At 43.3% G+C, this 20,007-nt stretch overlaps 1 protein-coding gene across 2 annotated transcripts; it reads right to left on the reverse strand.

Annotated features, from left to right (window-relative positions):
* Positions 1-595: 595 nt before the first annotated feature.
* Positions 596-19,605, reverse strand: LOC140426587 (protein FAM78B). 2 transcript variants are annotated; one of them, XM_072511533.1, is made up of 3 exons: positions 18,507-18,665; positions 5,065-5,098; positions 596-3,140 (listed from the first exon to the last, which is right to left on the reverse strand). In XM_072511533.1, exon 3 carries the CDS (start codon positions 2,990-2,992, stop codon positions 2,618-2,620), a length of 375 nt encoding a protein of 124 aa, XP_072367634.1. In that variant the 5' UTR covers positions 2,993-3,140; positions 5,065-5,098; positions 18,507-18,665; the 3' UTR covers positions 596-2,617. The 2 variants fall into 2 exon arrangements, with proteins under 2 accessions (XP_072367634.1, XP_072367633.1); XM_072511532.1 differs by lacking the exon at positions 5,065-5,098 and having other exon boundaries at positions 18,507-19,605.
* Between the last annotated feature and the right edge of the window lie 402 nt (positions 19,606-20,007).

The raw sequence follows: 20,007 nt of genomic DNA on the forward strand, positions 1-20,007 counted from the left end.
TGTTTATGTTGCATGATTAATTGTGTGTAAATAAAGTACCCTTGACCTTGAACGAACTAACTGGTGTTTGGCTCTTTGATCGATAACCGGTTGAACCTGGTGGTGGTATCATTTGATACCTGGCGACTCTGAGCAATAGAATATTGATATCCAAAGGAAGGAGGGCAACCTCACTGACTGCCATATTTACAGTAGGTAAAAAAAGGCAACAACTGTTAATGATCATAAAATAAAATCAGAAAATGCTGGAAATACTCAGCAGGTCTGGTAAGCATTGGTGGAGGGGAAAACAGTGTTATGTTTCTGTTTGATGATCTTTCATGAGCACTGTACCCTTAAGTCATCCTGGTGAGTGCAGATTTCGCAACATAAAGCTCCCCCTCCACCCAAATAAGGAAACAAAATATGGCCCATGCAATGGCTTAACTGGGATTTATCTGAAGAGGCCAATATTTCTTTTTGTTTTTGAGTACCATCCGCTATTTCTGTCCTATGTTTAGGTTCACAACATAGAGCAACTTGGTAGCATTTCTGCCCAAACAAACCCAGGTCTCTCCAAATGAGAAGAGGTGTAAATTAATATATTTCATTGCACTTAGAAAAAAAATTGCATTTTTATTCCATTGTTTTCCAGCAGTGAAACGACATGTCATATTCCAGTATAAATGAACAAAATCAAAGTGCAGTCTCTCAGTTACAGAAAATGCATGCAATCTACCGACCAACAGTTTGTCACCTTTAGACCTCCAATTCACAGACTGGTGAGCCAAACATCTGCCAAACACCTGTGCTCCAGGGAGAGTCAGGTGTGCAGCTGATCTCACTAGTATATAAGGCACACTACAAAGCCAAGCTTCTTAGCAACATGACAAATCGGTTCATTTTTTTTCCAGATGAATACTTTTTTTTAGCATTTGACTTTAACATCATGGACTCAGTTTTCAGTTTTTAAAGAAAACTTGTGATAAAAATGGCATGACTTATAAATAACACAAGACACTTGGTATAATATTTAGACATTAAATACAATGTGCACATATTCAGATGGGAAATTAAACTATTTTTTTAATGCAATGGTTTTGATTTCTGGATTCATGCTGAACCAATCACAGAGATAGAATCATAGAATCTTACAGCACAGGAGGAGGCCATTCAGCCCATCCTGCCTGTGCCAGCTCCCTGAAAGAGCTACCAATTAGTCCCACTCTGCCACTCTTTCTCCAGAGCCCCGCAGTATTACTCTGTTTAATTGCATCTCCAATTCGCTTGAGATCTAACCCAAAGCCAAGGATCAGATGAAGGTGGCAGATGCTGATTATGTCACAGTGCCAATGAGCTCATCCAGGCCCTCGTTTTTACGCTTTGGGAATGACTGTTCACACACAGGAAATAGTTCCCTCTTACGCCCACTTACCAATACTTCCCAATGCCCATCCGGCTACAAGCAGCAAGCACCTCTTAATTAATACTTCCCCAGTATTAACCAGTAAACAATACACTGCAACTGACCTAGCAGTACTCACCAGGGCATCGTGATTTAATCAAAGTGTCAAAGGTGCAAATGTGGAACCATATCAAATAACCTTCAAATACGAATATCTAATGGTTAAAGAGCTTATGCTTTGCCCACCCATGGGCCAGCATATGAACGGAAAACTCTTCTTCCGCCCAAGTTAAACATTGTATTACCTTACAGAAATCCTAACCAAACATCCAGCTTCTTTGTTGAGACAGCGTGTACTGACAAAAAAACATGATAAATTAATACAAAATTGTTCTGTTTTTCCCCCCTGAAAGAGCATCGCCGTTTGTGCCAAGATAAAAGGCGTGGGCATTCTACAGGAATCTTCGGTTGAAATCACTGAAATCTATGGCACAAGGCGTTAAAGTCCCAGCCACTTTGGCATGATTTGGTGTGATTGGTTTGAAAACCGATCACACCAAAATAAATGCAGAGCGTCAAATGGGAGGTGTTTTTATTTTGTCCCCTCATTCCCTTAAGGTTTCAATGCAAACCCATGAAGAACATTCCAAATTAATGCTGCTATTTTAATATAAAAAGTCATTCAATTAACCGCGACACTTGTGATATAGGCTCGAAATTACTCACAACACAAAACCCGAATGCACATGGATATTTCGAACCATACATCTTCTTAATACAAGGTGCATGCAAAATAGATTATCCATTAATCCGTCGAAGAATTAGACAAGTTAACAAGAGTAAGGAAGCATCGTCTGACTTGAAGCCTGCACTGTGGAGCATCACAAGCTCCCAGGCAATTAGAAAATAGTGGTACCTTATTCCCGTCACATTTCAGCACCACGGCCAGTTCATCTGGACTGAGAACTCTGCCTTATCAAACAAAAGAGAAACAAAAAGAATAATCAAGTGTTACCAGTGCGGTTGTACAGTCGAATGACTTTTGTAAACAGTCACCCGAGATCCCGTGATGTACATTTGAACCAAAGGCTTCATTCACCTCCTCCAAACAAGTGCATACCCTACAGAGCAAAACAGGGAACCCAAACCTTGCTCCTTCCTTGCTGCTGAATGAAATTGGAGGTGTGTAAAAAATCTTGTGAGGGCTCCTTAGTTGGCTGCTAGCCTCTAATACTACTTGGGAGGTATGACAACTAGAGGTAGGCCACGTTTGGGTCTCCACATTAAAACTTGGGCGTCGTTTGCGTTGGGCTTCACCAAAGAATTCGGAGGTATGGGCTCCATCCTGGTCAATATCCGAGGCTGTTCCTGCTGTGTCCTTCCAACAAGTTTTGAGCGATAACCCAATGGGTTAGATGGGTCAACTTCTATGTCAACACGCATTCTCCATTTGATTGTCTGAAGTAAGATCTTCTCTTTGCTGATTGTGTTCATGGCTACCAGCCAGGTGGTGAAACTTTGGTCTCTTTTAATCCTGGTTAGTTGGGGCACGTTGCTCTCGCTCACAGGTACCGCCCATGTCACACTCGGGTAGAAATTGTCATTCATGCTGACTGCGAACCGAGACGCCTTGTTTATGGGACCGATCAGTGTCACCGTCTCAGTGGTGTTGCCATACCATGGGTAGCTCACTCCATCAGAATCACTAATCGCTTTAACCCTGCCTTCTCGCAAATCAGGAAGTTCCCAGCTAGACCTGGATAGAGATAAATATACGTAAGGGTTATCTGCAGGCAGAGTGTAATGAACATACATTCAGGCGAACTTTACCAACCACATCAATACAGTATTAACATTTAAAATAGTAGTGACATTCAAAAGGCAACTGGGTACTGGAATGGAAGAGTTTGGGTGTTGGAGGCAATGAGGCCCCAATGATCTTGGCTGACATTTGGCAGCAAGGTGGCACAGTGGTTTACAATGTTGTCTCACAGTGCCAGGGGCCAGGGTTCATTTTCAGTCTTGGGTGACTGTCTGTGTGGAGTTTGCATGTTCTCTGCATGTCTGCGTGGGTTTTCTCTGGGTGCTCTGGTTTCCTCCCACAGTCTAAAGATGTGCAGGTTAGGTGGATTAGCCAGGCTACAATTGACCCTTAGTGTCTAGGGATGTAAAAGTTAGCTAACAGGGATAGGGTGAGGTGGGCACAACAGCACTGTAGGAATTCTATGACATTTTATGTTATTAAATTAATTTTGTTGGCATTAGTGAAAAACATTGAATTTGTTCAAAATTTTGGAGACGTTAAGAAGAGATTGGGTAGATTGGGGGGAAACTATTTCCACTGATTGGGAAAGTTTAGGACTAGGGGGCATAGTCCAAAATTTAGAACCAGGCCTCTTAGCAAGGAAAGTTGGGGTGTGGGGGGGATACTTTCCCTAGAAAGGGTGGTAGAAGTTTAGAACTCTGCTGCTGGGGACAATTGATGCTGGAACTATGGCAAATTTTAAATCTGAGATTGATAGATAGATTTTTAATAGCTAAATTATTCAGGAATATGGGATAGAAGTAGGCATGTGGAGGTAGGTGGCAGATTAGCTGTGGTGTAATTGAATGGCTAAACAGGTTTGTATTCGTAGTTAGGAACAAATACTTTGTGCAATATCACTTTCTCTCAATAAGTGATCACATTTTAAAATATTGAATTGAAATGTCATTAGGCATTGTGGCGGTAGGCTTTTGGTGTGATTGTAAAATCCAGGATTAGAATTGCTTCCCGGAATTAGAATAGACCAATGTCGCAGATTTCATCAGCCCCATTGCTTTTTGGGTTCCATTTATAGAATCATAGAACTTAGTGCGGAAGGAGACCATTCGGCCCAGCGAGTCTGCACCGGCCCTTGGAAAGAGCACCCTACCCAAGCCCGCACGTCCCCCATATCGCCACAACCCAGCAACTCAACCCAACCTTTTTTGACACTGAGGGCAATTTAGCATGGCCAATCCACCTAACCTGCACATCTTTGGATTGTTGGAAGAAACCAGGGTACCTGGAGGAAACCCGTACATACATGGGGAGAACGTGTAGATTCCACACAGACAGTGACCCAAGCCAGGAATCGATCCTGGGACCCTGGAGCTGTGAACCAACTGTGCTAACCATTGTGCTACTGTGCTGCCCACGGTAGCACTTTGTACCTACCTAGTTCCAAGGAAGTAGGTAGGTACAAAGATTGAATAGTTTCAGTGTTGCCTTAGTCCCACAAGCTGCTGTCTCATTTGAGAGACAGAGAACTAACTGGTGGTGATTTAACCTGAGGGTCACCACACCTCAGGCGAGGGACAAGATTGCATCACGAACCAGCCGACAAGCCAACTGAGCTAACCGATCCGTCTGCCTTTTAACTGCATTACTATCATGGAGTAAGACGTTGTCAGTATTATCCTTTGTCTGATGTATGACAGCGCTGTAAAGTAGGTTACTTCTTTAATGGCGAGAAAGGGCAGTTGATGAATCAAAGTTGTTCTTGTTCATCAACATTCTCCCTTTTTATTTTGAATCATATTGAGGAGAAAGGGAAAATATTTAATATAAAAACACAGTACTGCTTATGTTTGTCTGTGTCTACTGCTTCTGAGAAATGTAAAATTCATTACCAAGTCTGTCAATTGATATAACTTACTGCACTTTTTGCTCTATTCCTCTTGGAAGATTGCCTGAAAGCAAAGATAAATTAGTTTTACTGTCATCTGTCCATATATTAACTGTCTCAAGATGTCTTCCAAGAAAAATGCTCAGATTTACACTATCTTTTTCAATCCTCCATCTGTACAACCTTCCGTGAGGTCTGTGTTCCTCCAATTCTTCATGCTCCTTTTCCTTTGTCCCACCATTAGCAGTTCTGCTGTCTTGATCTTAATCTCTGACATCCCTCCCTAAACCTCTGTATCTCTCCACCTCTCTCATTTAAGATGGTCCTATGTTTTTGGTCAAATGGCAGAACATCTCTTTCTTTGGTGTTGTTCAATTGTTGTCTCAATGTGTTCTTATGAACTGTCCTGGCAAGGTTTGCTATTTTAAAGGTGCTATATGAATACAATAAGAAGTCTTACAACGCCAGGTTAAAGTCCTACGGGTTTGTTTCGAATCACTAGTTTTGGGAGCGCTGCTCCTGCCTCATATTCACCTGAGGAAGGAGATGCGCTCCGAAAGCTAATGATTTGAAACAAACCTGTTGGGACTTTAACCTGGTGTTGTAAGACTTCTTACTTTGCCCACCCGAGTCTAACACCGGCATCTCCACATCATATGAATACAAGTTTTTGCAGTGCCAAAGTAACTCCTCCTGGACAGACAATAGTTTTAAAAGAGTCATGTACTAATCCCTCGACTAGCACTCGTACCAGAAACTTTATAATTGCATGTGGTAGAACAAATGAGTTTGTCAAGTATTGTCATATTACCTTATTTCATTAGGTTGCACAGTCTAATCCAATATGTTTTAGGAAAAGGAAGGAAACATGTCAATGTGTGCAGCACTTTCTGTGTGACTACATGAGATAGGTTTTCCCCAAATAATTAAAGGCTTACCCTATGTATCTATAATAGTATGAATCTCAGGTGGAAACTGCTGACCTAATAAAAGAACAAGCAATATCCCTGCAATGTTCCAGTTAAGTCCAATGTAAACAGGAGGAACAATACCTCATCTTCCCATTAGGCATGTTACACCTTTCTGGATTTAACGTTGAGTTCAGCAACTTCACACTATGAACCCTCTCCTCCATCTTGACTCCCCTTTTAATCCCAAATGTTATCCCAACACTGTCCCCCCCACAACAGGGCCATTTGTTACTTATTTTTAAATTTTGCTTTCACAGAGCACTGACTTTTATTTTCCTCTGAACATATTCTGCTATCGTACCTTCATGCCACTATTAGCACCTTCTTTAGTCTTTAACACTACCATTAACATTCCCTTTGTCTTGTGCTCACAACATCTTTGTCAAAGCCGTGTTCCCACCTATCTTTGGCTTTTTACTCTTCTCCGCCTGCTCCAACCCCTCTTCCCTAATAATAATATTCTTTATTAGTGTCACAAGCAGGTTTACATTAACACTGCAATGAAGTTACTGTGAAAACCCCCGAGTCGCCACACTCCTGTGCCAGCTCGGGTACATCGAGAGAGAATTCAGAATGTCCAATTCACCTAACAAGCATGTATTTCGGGACTTGTGGGAGGAAACGGGAGCACCCGGAGGGAACCCACACAGACATGGGGAGAACATGCAGATGCCGCACGGACAGTGATCTAAGCCGGGAATCAAACCCGGGACCCTGGCGCCATGAAGCAACAGTGCTAACCACTGTGCTACCGTAAAATACATCACATTTCTGCCTCTTCTTAACTCTGCAGAAGAGTCACATGGACTTTGTGTTAACTCTGTTTCTCTCTCCACACACCTGCTACGTTTTTCCAGCATATTTGGTTTTCATATTGTATAAGCAATATCCCTTGCCTATTTCTGATAAGTGCATTGTTGTAACCTGCCGTCCTAGAGATGTCAATAACAAGATTTACAGATAGATGTTTGAAAAGTCAAAATGAAAACCCATTTTTAGAACAGTTACAATTCTAAAACAGATCTTTAGGAAAATAATTTTGAGGGGTCTCTTTTATAAAAAAATGATATTGGAGGGATTATTTTGTGCAGTAAATAGATACTGTGTGGTTTGACTTTCAAAGTTCCTCTTCATTGTAACCATTTTGCAAAATGTTTAGCACTGACTATTGTAAACTGTACAAAGCTGTCAAGACCCAAAGAGACTAAAGATTTAAGGATATAACTTTGCAGGAAGGCTATACAGGTAGACAGAATAAATAAGAGTGTGTCTAGTTTAAGGGCACAGTGCACCATTTTGCTATCCGAGTGCAGAGCTTTTTGTGACAGTAGTGCATATGGGAAATTTGGTCTACAAGTGCCCTCCATTGTAAGCAGCACCATTTTCCAATTACAAACTTTTAAAAAATGTTTATTGAAAATGTTTTCATTATAAACAAAACAATATAATATTCAGGTTACAATGACAAAGAACATAAAATCAAAAGCACAATTAACTTAACCCCCAACATTAAACTAAACCCCTTAACAACTGACGGTGACTAACTCTTTAAAAAGGAAATGAATGGCTGCCATCTTAGGTAGAATCCTTCTACCGACTCCCTATTGGTGTACTTGATCTTCTCCAAATGTAAGAAGGACATGAGGTCACCCAAACACTAGGCAGAGTAGGAAACCCCACCCAAGCAGAACACCTCTCCAGGCTATTATCGAGGCAAAGGCGAGAACATCCTCCTTCACTACCACTTGCAGCACCGGCAGGTCTGATACCCTGAAAATGGCTACCAGCGGACATGGCTCCAGATCAACATTTAGTATCTCCGACAAGATATTGAAAAAAGAGATCCAAAAGCTTACTAACTTGGGATAAGACCAGAACATATGAATGTGGTTAACCGGCCCCGGGAACAACGCTCACATTTTTCCTTCACTCCAGGGAAATAAACGTTCATCCCCTCCTTGGTCATATGGGCCCTGTGTACCACCATGACTGGACCAGACTAAACTGAGCGCAAGAGGACATGGAGTTGACCCTGCGAAGAGCCTCGCTCCATACCTCTCAATCCAGAATAGGGCCCAACTCATCCGCCCATTTCACCTTTATCTTTAATCGATACAAAATCCATGTGAAGAAGAGCTCTGCTGCCCTTTCTTATTGCATCGCAAAGACTTTTCAATCTGACCAAAAAAATTTTTTAACTGCAATGTCAATTCAATATTTTAAAATAGAATGTGGAAGGTTGAGTGAGCCAGAGGTTGAAATTTAGATCTGCTGTGTCTCGGGGTCTTAGGGTGGAGCTTGATTCCCACTAATTCTTTCCCACAAGGTGAGTTCCAAAATTAGCTCTGCCTTCAGGGCACCATACCCATCTGAAGCCGGTCACTTCCCCATTAAAAGATATGTTTTCCTCTTTCGGGATGGCAAGCACAGTATTGCTAGAGATACGGGAGCACCTCATCAGCCAAGCTAGTTCACGGCACAATGAGTCATCTTAAAAGCTTGAGAGGGGAAAAATAATTCTGTGCAAAGGATGAGGCTTATAAAATGTGCATGACAAAGTTTGAAAGTTTGCCTGATACACTGCTTTGCTGGCCTTTAATCATGAAGAAATGAGTTAAGAACACAGGAATAGGGCAAGGTCTTTTAGCCCTTCCCTAAGCCTCTTCCTGCATTCAATAAAATCATGGTAAATCTGCGACCTAACTTCACATACCTCTGTTCGCTCCGTATCCCTTAATATATTTGGTTAACAAAAATCTATCCATCTCAGATGTCAAATTAACAATTGATCCTGCATCATCTACCATTTTACACAGTTGTACCAACTTCCACTACCCTTTCCCTGTAGAAGTGTTTCCTAATTAAGCTTCTGAAAGGTCTGACTCTAATTTTTAACTCCCTACCCCTCTTAGACTCCCCAACCAGCAGAAATAGTTTCACTGAATCTATTCCTTTCCCCTTCTTTTTGTTTTTTAGACCCATGAAATTTTTTGACAACGCAATGAGAACATTGGTCTATTGATATACTAATATTTTGTGGCCTTTCCATATTTTACTAAGTTTGTATACATATATTTATATTTTACAAGGAAAATGGATGAACTATAATTGGTTCATGGAGCAACTCTATTACTGTGCTGGCAATGTCCCATAATGTGAAACAATAGTGTTATTGCTAAACAATTGTTTAATAATACAATTGTTCCCAAATAGCTGCAAAACTATTTTAATTTCTAAGACGGACATAAAAAGAAACATGAAAAGTCAAATTACAACAGGGACACTTATCTTACCCAACCTGCTGTGTTAAGCATTCACGCCCTCCAGCACTGGCACACCATGGTTGCCTTGTATACCATCTACAAGAGGCACTGCAGCATCTCGCCAAGGCTTCCTCAACACACTTTCCAAGCCCATAACCTCAACTCCCTAGAGTTACACGAGTAGCAGTCACATTGGGAGCACCCCCACCTCAGGTTCCCTTCCAAGTCACAGAGCTCCCAATTTAGAAATATGTTGCCATTCCTTCTGATTAAAACCCTGGGACTCTCCACATAACTTCACTGCAGAAGTGCCTTCACCACGAGGACTGCAGTGGTTCAAGAAGACAGTTCAACACTACCCACTTAAGGGCAATTAGAGATTAGTGATATTCAAATCCCATGAATGAATAGGAAAACTTACATGCTGTTTTCCAATAATTTTTTTTTCATTCATGACTTAGATCAATCCAAGAAAATTAACATTTCACAATGAACAGGATTACTTACAAAGTAATTACTGTTCCCTAGTTTCTGTGTGTTCAATTTGATACTTTTATTTGATTAAAGCTACATTTTTATTGACGCTGCAACAGTGGAAGCCTTTTTATGAAGCCTTTCAATTTGCCAATTGTCTTCTCTGAGAAAATAACCAAAAGCTCAGCAGAAACAGTAGCAAGGCTTCACTCTAATAAACTGTGTAATTCTTTATGGAAGTGGTTCAAATAAATCACCCTGCAATAAAAACACCGCTGTGATATAGTGATGTCGCTCCTCCAGCAACTGGCAATAGTCTTGCAGAGATTTTGATTACATTGTCAGTTGGAGGAGTTGCACTTGACTGGTGTGAAAGAAAATGATAATGGTATGACTGTGTACAAAAATCTAGTGTGAGTAAGTGTAAAGTGTGGAAACTAGTTTGAAACCTTCCATTGCAGGATAAAGTGGATTGGCAATTTATCGAGCTTGGACTTATAGGATAGATGCGGGCAAGTTGTTTCCACTGGCGGGTGAAAGCAGAACTAGGGGGCATAGCCTCAAAATAAGGGAAGTAGATTTAGGACTGAGTTTAGGAGGAACTTCTTCACCCAAAGGGTTGTGAATCTATGGAATTCCTTGCCCAGTGAAGCAGTAGAGGCTCCTTCATTAAATGTTTTTAAGATAAAGATAGATAGTTTTTTGAAGAATAAAGGGATTAAGGGTTATGGTGTTTGGGCCGGAAAGTCCCGGAGCTGAGTCCACAAAAGATCAGCCATGATCTCATTGAATGGTGGAGCAGGCTCGAGGGGCCAGATGGCCTACTCCTGCTCCTAGTTCTTATGTTCTTAACCAGTAATGGTGGAGGGGTGAGTGTGGGTGAGGCAGGAGGTGAATAGCAAGTCGCAAGTCTCAATCACATGTTAACATTCAGCTATAAAGAGAGGCTGGTTAGGTTGGGGTGGTTCTCCTTAGAGCAGAGAAGGCTGAGGTGTACAAAATTATGATGGACATAGATAGGGTAGATAGGAAGAAACTCTTCCGCTTAGTTGAGGGGTCAATAACCAGAGGGCATAGAAGTAAGGCAAGAGCCAGGAGATTTAGAGGGTTTTGAGGAAGAATCTTTCCACCGACAGGGTGCTGGGAATCTGGAACGCACTGTCTGAAAGGGTGGTACAAGCGGGAACCCTCTTAACATTTAAGAAGCATTTAGATGAGCACTTGGAATGTCGTAACATACAAGGCTACGGACCAAGTGCTGGAAAATTGAATTCGAATAGATAGGTATTTGATGGCCGACACAGGTACGATGGGCCAAAGGGCCTCTTTCCATGTTGTTTATGAACTATTTCGAGTTCAACCAATTGTAAAGCTCTATGACTGTGTTGTATTAGTTGAAGTCTTAATTCAATCAGCAGAAATATTCTCTTAGCGAGTAACTATAGTTGTCAGCTGTAGTCACTCGGTGTCCTTATGCCTGCCCCACTCTCATTGGATGCCAATTTAAAATAAAACTTGGAATTGACAGGTTTCTGGTCAAATGTTGAATTTAAGTAAATGAGTGTTGTCATTAATTGAGTGTTGTGACATCCTACTAAGGGATGGATATAATGTGGTTCAGGAAGGTTTTGAAATACTTAATATCCATGAATGTACATTAAGTACAAGACTGCCGCCGCTCCCGATGGCCCCGGGGAGATAATCAGGGAGTCCGGTAGTAATAGCTTTGTTGAGAATTTGGAGGCTGTTTCGACAGCACTTCGGGTTGGGGGCAGGGTCAAGGGAAATGCCGATTCGGGGGAACCATAGATTTGAGCCAGGGAAGTGGGATGGAAACTTTTGGAGATGGGAGGAGAAAGGAATTAGGACACTAAAATTTGTTTCTTGGGGGTCATTTTGCGGGATTGAAGGAGCTGGGAGCAAAGTATGGGCTGGAGCAGGGGGAAATATTTTGATACATGCAGGTTCGAGACATTGCCAGAAAGGAGATACAGAGCTTCCCAGTAGAGCCGGCTTCTACATTGCTGGAAGAGATGCTGACGACAGGGGGATTGGAGAAGGGGGTGGTATCGGCGGTTTAGGGGGCTATTTTGGAGGAGGAGAAGGCGCCGTAGAAGAGATCAAGGTAAAGTTGGAGGAAGAGTTGGCAGAGGGTATGGAGGAAGGGTTCTGGTGTGAGGAGCTCTGGAGAGTGAACGCCTCCACCTCGTGTGCGAGGTTGGGGCTGATACAGCTGAAGGTGGTGTATAGAGCACACCTTACAAGGGCGAGGATGAGCTGGCTCTTGGAGGGGGTAGAAGATGTGTGTGTACGTTGTGGGGGGAGGCCCCGCAAACCACGTTCATATGTTTTGGTCCTGTCCAAAGCTGGAGGATTACTGGAAGGAGGTGTTGAGTGTAATCTCTAAAGTGGTGCACGTGAAATTGTACCCGGGCCCTCGGGAGGCCATATTCAGGGTGTCGGATCAGCCGGGATTGGAAACGGGCGCGGAGGCAGATGTTGTAGCCTTCGCCTTGTTGATCGCCCGAAGGCGGATCCTGTTAGGGTGGAGATCAACCTCTCCACCCTGTGCCCTGGCTTGGCGGGGGGGACTTGCTGGAATTCTTGACGCTTGAAAAGGTCAAATTTGAACTGAGGGGAAGGATGGAGGGGTTCTACAATTCATGGGCATTATTCATTATGCACGTTCGAGAATTGGATCACATCGAACATTAGGGGGAGCGAGCTGGGAGGGTTGGGGGAGGGGGACTGTATGTGTTAATGGTAACTATGGGTGATTCCTGATTCCTTTTTGTCATTTGTTTATGTTAACATGCGGGCTAATGTGTGGGGTTTGGGATCGTTGTTATTGATATGGGGATTGGCATTACATTCGTTACTGATTATTGTTTATTGTTGGGTGTAAATTTGGGAGAAAATGTGAAAAAGGAGAATTAAAAAAATATTTTTATAAATAGTACAAGACTGCATACAGTTATCTATTGTGACTGTAAATGTACTTGTAGGATACAACTAATGGAAAGGGAGCTGTATCTAAATGGATAGAACTACCCTCCACAGATTGCAAGCAATGCACTTGCTGAACAGGACTGTAAAAATGTAATGTATTCAGCATGCAAATGTACCGGGTGTCTCTCTGTAAGAAGCATTCTGGATCAGGAAGAACTACTTGATCTTTAGCTCAGTAGAGCTACGCAAAATTCTGATTCAAGGTTAGACGTGTAACATACTTATACTCTTTCTACTTACTCCTTGCCTATAGAATTCTTCATGCAGACTCCATCATTAAGTGCATAATCCCAAACTACCAATCGTGAATTTCACAGATTTCCAATGCTCATGATAGTTTTATTAATCCATTATTTAATATTGCCTGTGTTAGCATACTGGAAGGCTTGGTGATTATTAATATGCCACTATATATGGAGAGAGAGACAAAGTCATCAGCTCTTTTAAACTGGAGATTACTGTTGAATAAATTAATTAGGGAAATGGAGTCATTTTAATATACAGTACATTTTGTCGAAACATTAACCCAAGTCTAATCCCTGGCCATCAAAATAATTAGGCAAACGTTACACCTTGAGCTGTAAATGACATCGACAATTAAATCCTTCCCCCAAATGCTCTTTTCCGTATAAAAACACGAATAACCATTCAAATCAGTTCCCCCATAGGTTGACAAAAATACACGGGTGAATAGTGCAAGGTTAATTTTTAGCCATTAGAAGGGGTTTTAAAACGGTGGAGTTTTATAGTTGGTCGGGGGTGAAGGTGGAGGCGCTGCAGAGCAGACAAAAGCCAAGAAGACAATGGAGAGAGAGGGCCTACATTACACCTCTCCATGAGGGATGAATTCCAGGCTGCACAGGAAAGAGATGCCAATTTAGTTTTTAAAATTCAATAAATATATGCAGCAGATTAATTGCTATTTATCCTGGTCTTCACATCCTACCATGACCATGCTTTTCCCCGTCTCTTCAAACCCCACAACTCTCCAAGATCTGGGCTTTTTGGCCTCTTCCCTGTCTACAATTTTCCTCACTCCCATCCACCTTCAGGGATCTGGGCCGAAGATCTTGGCATTCCCTCCCTAAGCCTGTCTGTGCCTCTCCTCCTCTAGTTCATCTTTCAAACCCACCTCTTTGACTAAACTTTTGGTGACCTTTCCATTTATGTGACTAAGTGCCACTACTTTTATAATAATGGCTCTTTTATACTTTGAATGTGTTTACTATTTTAAGGACGCTATAGAGATGCAAGTTATTATTGGTGTTGCTGATAGATAACCATTATCTATGAACTTTTGCACTATTGGAGTAGTTTTTTTTAAAAAAATTTAGTGTACCCAATTCATTTTTTCCAAAATCTATCCTGCACATCTTTGGGTTGTGGGGCGAAACCCACGCAAACACGGGGAGAATGTGCAAACTCCACACGGACAGTGACCCAGAGCTGGGATCAAACCTGGGACCTCAGCGCCATGATGCAGCAGTGCTAACCACTGCGCCACCATGCTGCCCCGCGCTATTGGAGTAGTTTGATATGGTTAGATCCCGGCAACATTAGAATTAAGCACTTTAGCTGTTTTAAAGCTTTGTCAACATGATTTAGTTGGCAGCCCAATGATGTGACAAGAAGTATGCATGGCGGCCATGAAGATATTGACTGGTGATGTGAAGGACAATGTTGTAAGCCATCTTCGTGACAAGGACAATGAAATGACATGCAAGACAACAGCAATCTATCCATATCACATCACTGGTCTCAGCTATGTAAAGCACTTGGAGATGTGCTATATTTGGCGTCTGTCAGAGTTCTTGTTTGTCCAGTATTGATTGGGAACTTCAACACAAAGGGGAAAGATTCAGCCTACGCTGTCTCTTTTCTACAATCTTTTGCAAATATCCATTTCAGGCCGATGGCACCGATTCTGAAATCCACAGGCAGTGGATGTGCCCAGTGGCAAGCAATGTCAACAAAGGAGAGTCTTTTATTGGCTGTTGCTAAATTTTAACCGTTGTGTCCTGATAAGTGACGGAACTTTGGGGGGGGGGGGCGGGGGAGAGAGAAACCATTACAAAATGATGGAAAGGTGTTGTGAAACTGCTTTCAAATCACCTACATGTTTATTTAGGGCTTGCTGCTAGACGATTTTGACATTAAATATAGCTCGATCGTTTCTGTAAGATCGACGAGCAATGGGAGAGGCACCCTGGAGTTGCTCTGTGTTATCTGTAAAATAGTTAATACATTCCCAGACTCAATTGCAGAAAGATGTAATTGTCCCCACAAAGTATCAAAAGACACTATTTTGGAACGTGCAATTTTACTGTCAGTCGGACTGAATCGTTACGCCCCGTGCTCCAGGCGCCCAACAAGCGAGCTCCAAATCAAGTCCAATAGATTTATGTTGCAGAATAAAGCCTGGCTTTTTCGTGATCATTTAAAGAGAATGCGGAAGTTCAAGTTGCAAACTGTCACTTTGCCTGCGGTTTAACTGCAAAAAAAAAATGCCTTTAGTAGCCCATGGAGATTTGTTATTTCCCATGGAATACTGCTCTTTTAAATTTACTTGCAGGTCTAGAGATCCTCCATCCTCTGAAGGAAGACCGCGATCTGGAAAGGGCCCTGCGGACCCCAACACACGGACCCGGCCATCGCCTCATCCGCAACCACGATCCCAGAGACGTCATCCACTTTCCGGCCTTCACCCAATCCGCGCCGGACCGTGGTCTGGACATCCACTAACCTGTGAACACAAACCGCAGCCCGACTGTGACCCGGAACGCTCGACCGCGCAGACCCACCTACCGACGCAGGAACCGCAAGCAAGGCAAAAAATCCTCCATCCACATACCGACCAGAGTGAATAACCTCATTGGACACAACTACTTCCTTAACACCGCATACTCTCACCGTCTCCCAGGCTCGAAAAGAAGCAGTCACTCCAGGAAGCATGGAAAACATGCAGGCCTGCAGGTGAGAGTGAAACAACGCGGCCCAAAGCCCCTCTGCCTAGCTTACTCCTCGCTAATGTCCAATCTCTCGAAAACAAGCTGGACGAACTTAAAGCCAGACTCATTATTCAAAGCGAACTAAGGGACTGCTATGTGCTCTGCTTCACGGAGACATGGCTCACTCCTGCTTTACCGGACTGCGCCCTACAACCAGGGGACTTCTCAATCCACCGAATGGACCGTACAGCGGCCTCAGGCAAGGCAAGGGGAGGTGGGGGTCTGCCTCCTAATCAACACCTCCTGGTGCCTAGATGTAGCAACACTGGCAAGTTTTTGCTCCCCAGACCTAGAATACCTGACGCTAAAATGCCACCCTTACTACGGCAATTTACATCCCACCCCATGCGAACGTGAAAATCGCATGGGACGAAATATTCACCACCACAAATAGCCTTGAAACGAAACATCCCGAGGCCTTGTTCATTGTAGCTGGGGACTTCAATCAGGCCAAGCTCAAGAACATACTACCAAGTTACTACCAACACGTCACCTGTTGCACCAGAGGCCCAAACATCCTGGACCACTGCTACACAAATATCAAACATGCCTACCATTCTATCGCCCGCCCACACTTTGGCAAATCTAACCACAAGGCTGTGCTCCTGCACCCGGCTTATAAGCAAAAACTGAAGCAGGAGAATCCGTCAAAGAAAGTCGTGCATTGTTGATCTGAGGAATCGGATGATCTCCTACGGGACTGCTTAGAGTTGGTGGACTGGTCAGTAGTTAAAAACTCTGCGACCAGCTTGAACGAGTACGCCACTACAGTAACTGACTTCATTTGTAAGTGTGTAGAAGACTGTGTGCCAAAGAAGCAAATCCGCAGTTTCCCAACCGGAAACCCTGGATGAACAGGGATATTCACTGCTTGCTGAAGTCTAGGTCTGAGGTGTTCAAGTCAGGCGACCTTGACCTCTACAAGAAAGCCAGATATGATCTAAAGAAATCCATCAAAGATGCCAAAAGACAGTACCGGACCAAGCTCGAGTCCCAGGCTAGCCACACGGAACCCCGCCGTCTATGGCAAGGTCTGCAAGACATAACGGGCTACAAGATGAAGGCATGCAAAATTGTCGGATCCAACGCACCCCTCCCTGATGAGCTCAACGCATTCTATGCCCGCTTTGAGCAAGAGGTCAGCGAGAGCGAGCCCTCCACCCCAGAATCCTCGGATGAACTTGTATCTGAGATCACCACTGCAGACGTCAGAGCAGCCTTCTCGAAGGTCAACCCACGGAAAGCCACTGCCCCGGATGGGGTACCCGGACGAGCACTCAGGTCTTGCGCGGATCAGCTGGCGGGGGTATTCGCAGACATCTTCAACCTCTCTTTACAACAATCTGTGTTCCCTATCTGCTTCAAGAAGACGACCATCATCTCTGTCCTGTCCTGGTTCCCCCCATGCCGACACTATAGTTAAGATGGCCCACCAACAACTCTACTTTCTCAGAAGACTAAGGAAATTTGGCATGTCAGCTACGACCCTCACCAACCTCTACAGATGTACCATGGAAAGCATTCTTTCTGGTTGTATCACATCTTGGTATGGAGCCTGCTCTCCCCAAGACCGCAGGAAACTACAAAAGGTCGTGAATGTAGCCCAATCCATCACTCAAACCAGCCTCCCATCCATTTCTCTCTCTATAATTCCCGCTGCCTCAGAAAGGCAGCCAGCATAATTAAGGACCCCACGCACCCCGGACATACTCTCTTCCACCTTCTTCCGTCAGGAAAAAGATACCAAAGTTTGAGGTCACGTACCAACCAACTCAAGAACAACTTCTTCCCTACTGCCATCAGACTTTTGAATGGACCTACCTCGTATTAAGTTGATCTTTTCTTTACACCTTGCTATAACTAACATTATATCCTGCAGTCTCTCCTTCCTTGCTTCCCTATGCACGGTATACATTGTTTGTACAGCATGCAAGAAACAATACTTTTCACTGTATACTAATACATGTGACAATAATAAATCAAATCAAATTTCATGATGGATCATTGCTTGAAAGTTCGGTAGCCAATGATTAAGCAACTTCAGATATCAGCCTCGCTTCACGTTGATCACGACTGGTTTATTAAAATGTAATTTAAATTCGTGGGACCAACTTGAACCCGTGATGTGAATCATATGTAGGCCTGACATTGCAGATTTGAATTTGCACCTTAAAACTATTTCGAACAGTTTGCGTGGTAGACAGTCAGTTAGCCGTATTTAACCACCTCACTCAGACATGACTCGCATTTCACAGAGAGAAAGGTGGGCGGGTGAACATGTTTAGTCTGAAAGTATTGGTCTACACAGAAAATTAACTGTTTCGCTACATCAAGAAGCACAGGGTGAATGACACTCCTATCACTAAACCTGAACAGAAATATATCGGGTGACCAGACACTGATAAAATAATAGACAAATCATGCACATTAACAAAAAAACATATGTCCACTTTATTTGCACACGATGCAATGGAATGAATTAACTCACTCGTTGCAGCTACAACACCCATTCACCACGGCCGAATTGTCATAATCAGGAGCAACACCCGCACACAAGTATATTTAAATAAGATGATGTGTTGTGCAAATACTTTTGCATTGCAAACCAGCGATGAAACTGCTCTATTTTTATCTAGTACTGGTCATGTTGCAATGCTCACTGTAGTCTCTAAATGATCATCGCACGGTGCATTGCAGAATGAAATGTCAGTGCATTGCATATACTATACCGTGTTAAATTCCCTTACATTCCGAGGTCGCTGTAAGTGTTGAAAAATTCCATTTGGTTACAAGCTTGAATCCATCCAACTACCCACGTTTCATTCCTGGGGACGGGAGGCATCACCACCCGGGCGGATGCCTTGAAGTATGGTGTCTTGTACCGTAAAACAATAGGAGAATTTTCCTCTATTAGAGTTGGGCATTGATCAATCGTAGCAGAAACGTCATATACCACTATATTCTCTCGCCGTATCCTTGATTTACAAGTTATACTCTGAATACAACCCATCCTTCCAGGATTACTATATATGCATGTAGATATATATTAGGTTAAAGCCCAACAAGATTGCAAATAGAGGCTGTGCAGAATTCAGCACTGACACCAGCCGAGGTTGCTGAGCTCGTCAATTTTGATACAGTCTTTCGCCTTCAGTTTGAATTCGTCATTCGGCTCCGGGTTGCAGCTCCTCTCCTGTGTGGTTTTCTCCTCCTTGTTGTCATGTCACAAACGGCAGGAAGCAGGAGGAAGACGAGGCGGCATATTGGCAAAAAGATAAGAGGAAGGAGAGGATGTGCGGGTTTCCCGTGGTAATGAAGTGGCCGTGGGAGCGGAGGAAAGGCACCGTGGCCACTGGTTCCAGCATAGTCTGCATCTGTCTGGGAGCCACATCGAACAACACAGCCTCTCTTGTGCCCTCCGAGATAACGGTTAATGAAGTGCTGGCCCCATTCCTCCGTTAAATCAGCAATGGTTCAACCGCCAGGCGTTCCCAACAAGTAAACCCGCTCCTTCTCTGCAAATCAACATTTACGTTTCCACGGTGTGGAGAGGGCACCTTCATTGTCTCCAGTACAGCACGCTGTCCATTGCTCTGATGCTGAAGATGAATGCGGGTTGGTTGCGAGCGACAGAGAGAGGAGATAGAAAAAAAAATCCTTTTTTTGTGCCTCCTGGGACCCCATAGGCTGGATATTCCCAGTAAAAGAGGACTAAGAGAATGCTCCCCCGCTGGCTCAGGATTCCCGGGGATTAGCTGTGGAGAGGCGCCCCCTTTTGCACGGCAGGAATACGCGGATTGAAAAATCGCACCTCTCCCCTGTTTACTCGAACCAAGCTCAAACCAAGCGTTCGGAGCATTGCAATGCAGCACAGAAAGGTTTAATACTTTGGAAAAAAGGGATCCAGCATGACTCGACAGGCAAAAAGTCTTGAGTCACACATAGTGTTGTGCGCGGCTCCAGTGGCCGCAAAATATCATTAGGAAGGCAAACCTCTGCACATCTGTGCGCTGGGGATCAAAGAACTGTCAATGTGACATTAAAAAAATCATGCACAGCATGTGAAGAGTGAGGAGACAAGTCAACCCGTTCTCAGAAGTTCACATCTGATGACAGATGTGTCGGAACCGTTAACCCTGAGCCTCTTGTTGTATTTCCAGCATTGATGGAACACCACACATTTTGCTGAATTGAAATGAATTGAAAGTTATTTTTACAAACGCAATCATAAATTAACAATTGAAATCA

The sequence above is a fragment of the Scyliorhinus torazame genome, chromosome 7 (assembly GCF_047496885.1).
Source record: "Scyliorhinus torazame isolate Kashiwa2021f chromosome 7, sScyTor2.1, whole genome shotgun sequence".
Lineage (NCBI taxonomy): Eukaryota > Metazoa > Chordata > Chondrichthyes > Carcharhiniformes > Scyliorhinidae > Scyliorhinus > Scyliorhinus torazame.